This window comes from Notothenia coriiceps, unplaced genomic scaffold, assembly GCF_000735185.1.
Source record: "Notothenia coriiceps isolate Sejong01 unplaced genomic scaffold, NC01 NC01_scaffold00033056, whole genome shotgun sequence".
NCBI classification, from domain to species: Eukaryota; Metazoa; Chordata; class Actinopteri; order Perciformes; family Nototheniidae; genus Notothenia; species Notothenia coriiceps.
The window spans coordinates 3,368-9,727 of record NW_011365757.1 but is presented as its reverse complement, the minus strand read 5'-3'; the positions used below and the strand labels follow the sequence as shown (position 1 = coordinate 9,727).

Here is a 6,360-nt window from a genome sequence, read left to right as displayed (position 1 = left end):
TATACGTTACTAACTTACGTTACTAGTACATACACTATTACTAAGTAATACGTAACAACACACACACACACACACACACACACACACACACACACACACACACACACACACACACACAGGATATGCGGATATGACAGAGCTAAATCCCAGATCAAATGAAGGCTCTTTGAGCAGGTTGTCTCTCAGTGATCGTGCTGTTATGTTAAATGTTTGTTGTTTGTTTTTCATGTCTTGTGTCTTGATATCTGTCTGTTGATGTTACACATGGAGCTGCTGTGGTGCCAGTCACATTTCAGACTTGATTTAACCAATAAAGTATTATCGTATCGTGTTGTACAAAGAATGGAAACGGAAGCTTTTTCAAGGATTATCAAAACGCTGATGATGTGTAAAGGTTAAAAGCTGACTCCACTTTCACTGAGAGACCATTTGTCAAACACACTGTTCAATGAGGATGTTCACCCTTTCACTCTTTAATATGTTTACACAGCACACACACACCCACAGCAGCGTGAATGAACACACACACACACACACACACACACACACACACACACAGCAGAATGAACACACACACACACACACACACACACACACACACACACACACACACACACACACACACACACACACACACACACACACACACACACACACACACACACACACACACACACACACACACACACACACACACACCAGATAATCTTCCTCTCTCACCGCATTCAAAAAATCCCTCAAAACCCACCTGTTCAACACTGCATTCAACCTCTGACCCCCCCCCCTGCCCTCTTTGCTGTTTTTGTTTGTCTCTTAAAGGTGGGGTAGGTAATTCACTTCAGAAACACTTTTTGTTATATTCCATGGAATGCTCTTAACATCCCGATAGCAATGAATACATTAAATGCTTTGACAATAAATACATAAAAAAATGTCCTCTGTGGAAGCCGTAGCGCTGTAAAAAGCACGACCAATCATCTGATTGTGTATTTTCAAACTCTAGCGCACTCCAGCTGGTTTCTCCATTCTTACCTACCCCACCTTTAATGTATTTTTTTTCGTTTTTAATTTGATTCTCTGTCAAAGCGTCTTTGCGTTTTTAGAAAATCGCTACATAAGTGTCATGTATTATTATTATTATTATTACCTGGAAGCAGCTATTTCCACTTTACTCCTGGCGATGGCTGCCGCTCTCTGCGCCGCCTCCACGGCTCGGTCCACCTTCTCTTTGGTTTTGGGGTTTTTAAGAGGAATCAACTGCTTCCTTATTCCACGCACCAGCACGTTATTTTTGTACTTCCCTTCTTCTTTGGTGGCGTCTGGGAAAACCGTGCACCCGTACCCGTGGCGCTTGTTGTTCAGCCATTCCCCCTCGTACTTCATCCCGTTGGATCTCTCCGAAACTCCAAATCCGTTTCGCTTGTCGTTCTTCCACTCGCCCATGTAGGTCTCGGTGGTGGTGGCGTCCACGTGGTCCTCCAGCGGTAAATCCTCGTCCGGCAGCTCTCCGTCACCGATAGAGATGGTGGAGTTGGCGTCGCTTGAGCTGATGCGACTCATTGCGGCGTCACTTCTCGCGGAGCTGCGTTTGCTGGAGATGGACGTCCGAGAGTCAGATTTCCTGAGCTGCCGGAGGCTCCCGAACAGCGATCCACGACGGAAGAGGCCCTTCTTCTTGGTGACGACCTCGCTGTCGGAGTGGAAGTTCAGCACGAAGCCGCCGCGACTTCCTGCGGGCGCGTCGCCGGGCGAGGAGAGGTCCTGCAGCACGTTGCCGTTACTCTGCTCGGAGCGAAGCGAGGCCAAGGAGGTGCGCAGAGGAGAGCGGATAACAGTCGCCATGCCGTACGGGACGCTCTGACGCACGCCGTAACCGTGTCGCATTCCCCCCATCCACTGACCCTGATAGGTACCTGAGGAGAGGAGACATGGGGATCAGATTAGTTACAACTACACCACTTCCTGATGGTTTTTAACTGATGGATGTTGACCTTATGACCCCTTGATAGGTACCTGAGGAGGAGGAGACATGGGGATCAGATTAGTTACAACACTACCCTTACTGATGGATTTCAAAATGTTGACCTTATGACCCTTTAATGAAGCATTGAGTGTGACTTCTCCTCACATGTTTCAATGAGTTTTCCTTCTCAAGTTATTCATGTGAATACTTTTGAAAACCATAAAGAAATTGTCATGAAACAAGCAAAGAGACCCTGATATATAGGTTCCTGAGGAGGCGGAGACATGGGGATCAGATTAGTTACAACACTACACTTACTGATGGATTTCAAAATGTTGACCTTATGACCCCTTTAAAAGTGTTTTAAAGGCCAAAGACTCAACAAAGTCTTAAAACAGGTTTAAATATCCTAATTCTGGGAATTGTAAAGAAAAGTGGTTTAAAGGTCAAAGATGGGTTGGGGTAACAGTGAAACAGGGACATGTGTTGTCTGGGGATGCAACATGATTGAAAGAGAAGGATGAAAGAAATACAAAAAGGTTAGAAAACCAATTCCTGATGGAGTTTAAAATGTTGACCTTATGACCCCTTTAATAAAGCATGGAGTGGGACTTCTTCTCACACGTCTCACAAGTTGTTCATGTGAATGCTTTTGAATACTTTAAAGATAGCAAACTATTTAAATTGTTCATGAAACAAGCAAAGATAACTTCTTTCCTGTCCTACTATGTAAATCATCTTGAGGTTTCTTGAAGGAAATCGGCGTTCAACTTGGTAGAAGCTACAGTATGTTATATTTCTGCTTGCTTAGAGTGAACAGCACTATTTGGGATAATTCATTACTTTACGACCTCATGTTATCAATCACTCACTGATCAATTCAAAGACAGTTAGCATCAGCTGGTACGACACAGCATAAAAAGACATTACCACCAACTTTTTTTTAACTTTCAATCAATTTATTTTGTCTTAATTTTTCCACTTTATCTCTTACTTGAAGGTCAATAGTTAACCTGACTGTTTATCCACTACTTCAAACAAACTATTTGCAACTGTTTATTATTTTGAACTAACTATTTTAGGCTAGCTATTTATGGAAAGGGTTAACAGCCACTGAGTATCCTACTATGCTCATCATTTGAACTTCTTTGTCATTACTTTTAGCTTTAACTTCTGTGCTCAATTCTAAGTTTTCATGCAACTTTTACATAACTGTATTGTTTACATGTTACTTCATATGTTACGCTATATTCTCTAAATGAAATCAAAATGTCTATTTGCTTTAAATACATGTAGCTACTTCAAGTGTCACTGATAACTTCGTATTAATAGCTTAACCTATTATACGAATGCTTTCAACTCGTTCCAGGGTAGAATCAACCCTTTAAGTGACACCAAGTTTCAATTCCTTTTTATGAAGAAGGTTTGTCTGTTTCCTCTGCATTTCTCTGGCCAGATATCCTCCACACCAGTCTTTGAGAGGAGCCTTGCAGCGGAGGATGTCGGCTAATGAAATGTTTTCTCTCCTTCCCTTCAGATCTGGGACTGTGAGCATAACTCAATCACAGAGATTTGATTAAGGTACTGATACTGAGGATCACTTGGGATGAATGTGAATCACTCAGCTCGGGGCCTATTTTCAGGCGGCCAATAACTCCCCCATTGACAGCCGCCGCTTGTCTGTGACGACCAGGAGTTGCTATGAGTCACATAATGAGAGCAATACTTCATTAATGTGCCGCTGAGCCCAGTGAGCATGTGCTGTCCTACTGTAGCTTCTTCAGAGCGTCGTATTACAACCATGATCCGAGTAATAAGAAAGGCCCGTTAAGCCGGCGCTCCAATCTCATTGAGGAAAACAATTAAATAATCCATAATGGGGAGATTCAAAGAGAAAGCGATACACGAGGCGGGCAGGACTCGGCGAGGATCAACAGGGCGAGATTAACAGGCTGGCTCTGCGCTGGGTGACCCTGCAGATCAACTTATCAGGATGTTCGGGGTCAGACAGCCAGATGTTCTGCCTCTGGATCAGCTGATTGCACAAGCCCGACCCTCTGCAGCCATCATATGTGAGGCATTTACTGTGCAGCATACGGGCCCCGTCAGGAGAGGATGCTCACAAATCGCCCAAAGACTTAAGAGGTTTCATAACCAGAAAGGACTGTGTGTGTGTAGTGTTTAGAGTCTGTGATACCGGCTGTTTCTGAACACACAGGTCTAATACAGGCTGTGAACACACCCTTTCACTGACCTCTCACTTGGTTGAATCGTGGATGACAGATGTATGTGTGTTTTCAGCACAGTGGAAAGCTCTTAAGTTTAAAAAGAGATGTAGAAAATCAGAAAATGCATCCAAGGTGTATAAACTAGGGATGCACAATATAGTACCAATAAATGATCATAAACATAATCTATTTGGGAGTAAATGGGGATGCATGTACAAAAAAAAGTTGTTTACAATGACATTATAGGGTCAGTCTACTAAATGATTGTCTGTTATCTGCAGACCAAGCCGTATTATTGGGTATTTAATACATTGACATGTCTTACAGTGTATATCGATGTATGTTGCAGTGTAACAATAAATGCAATTTCTTTGTTTTCCTTGCGTTAACAACTTGTCAGTTAGAGTTATGGGATATTCAATCCCACATTTCAGGTGTGCATGATAAGCTTCATGTTTTTAAACCACAATCATGTGAAGTTACAGGTTATCTTATTGATATAACACATGAGGATCAGGTAGTATTGGCTTAAAAGACATCCATATGGTGCATCCCCAGTGAAAACACCTCTGAACTATCTTTAAAAGAGGCACCATCTCAAATCAATCTTTGGAAATGTTAGCATTCATTCAAAAGCTTCAATTTAAGAGGTGTGTCATTGCAGCTGAGTGTGAAATGATAGAGGAGGAGGTGATACTCTGGCTATTATTGGCTCCAAACCGACTGATTTGCTCTGATTTCAAACTATCCGGGGCATGGTACCACCCCCCTCCCTCTGTCATATGAGCAGCAACCGGTAGCTGCCAAACGAGAGGAGCATTGGAAGAGGACCCATTACATGAATCTGTATCAGCGAGTAAACACAGTGATAAGAAAGAAGTCATATTTTAGGGAAGGGGGGGTACATGATGATGCTTGACCACTGCGCAGTGCGCCATATCAACACAGATCATATCAGACTCATGATGCATCTCCATGAGCATCCTCACATCAGCTGTTAAAGCGACACACACACATACACACACATTAAGGATGTCTCACCGCCATCTCCGTAGGTCTCGATCCCGTACCCGTCCTGCAGCCCGTTGCTCCAGGTGCCATCGTATCTCGCAGGTGTGTTGTGGCTCTGGCGGATCCCGTATCTCCCTTTAAAGCCATGACTCCACTCCCCGCGGTACATCCACTTCCCCTTATTCTCCACACCGAGTCCATGCCGCTTCCCCTGGGACCAGTAGCCCCGGTAGGTGTTCCCGCTGGGCCAGGTGTACACCCCCACTATCTCGAATCCGTGCGACCAGGACCCCGCGTACTCGCCCTGGCCCTTGGGTCCGGTGCAGATGCCGTGTCCGTGGGCTTTTCCATCCTCCCACCCCCCGCAGTAAGTGCCACCGTCGTCGAAGTCAAACCTTCCGCCCGTCATTCAGAGTCAGGATCCAGGTGAGATGCACAGGACGATCCGACCAGAGGATGACCACTGGAAGGGGCAGAAACAGAGAGCAGGGTGAGGCTGGACGTCCACATGCGTAACGGCGCGGGAAGGTGTGAACGCGGGCGGTTTTTTTTTTACCGGAGGCGCACGCCGGGTTCTCCGCTGTGTGCTGCTTTCTCCCCCCTCTCTCACCCACTGATCAGAGGGAGAGAGAGGAGGCCAGTCGCTGCCGAGGAGAGACACTGGGCCAATCGCAACGTCAAGATACAAAGACCTCCCCCTTTTAACTCTATACCTCCCCCCTCAGGGAAGAGCCAAAACCTCCCTCTCTTAAATGTTTTTACTTTCAATTCCAACATTACAATTCCTCTTAATACTCAAATAATTGTAATATTGGTTTATGATACTCTTGTAAGCCATAGTTACACATTAATCCCCATGACAATAATTTTTAACGGCTGTTTTACAGAATAATAAACATAGTGCAACATACTGTTTGATTGTATTCCCAAGGTTTTGACTACAAGATATTTAATTGGAGGAAAACTAGTGCATCTTGGGATCTTTGGATAGTCTTTTTACTGTCAGGAGGTAACACAGTGTGTGTTGCAGTGAGTGGGTGCACAGCGTGTTTTGGTTATGATTGCAAAAGCCCATGTGACTTCAAAATGACTCAATAAGAATACAAATATAAATGGGAAGCAGTGATAAATATTGGATTTATGGTCCTGTTATGTTCC

General features: G+C 44.3%; 1 protein-coding gene across 1 annotated transcript; it reads right to left on the bottom strand.

Annotated features, from left to right (window-relative positions):
• Positions 1-1,147: 1,147 nt before the first annotated feature.
• On the bottom strand, positions 1,148-5,833 carry LOC104961294 (junctophilin-1; the record flags this gene model as incomplete). The annotated part of the gene is made up of 2 exons (XM_010789562.1): positions 5,233-5,833; positions 1,148-1,913 (listed from the first exon to the last, which is right to left on the bottom strand). Coding segments are annotated over exons 1-2 (1,145 nt in total), but the record flags the coding sequence as incomplete, so codon positions are not given.
• Between the last annotated feature and the right edge of the window lie 527 nt (positions 5,834-6,360).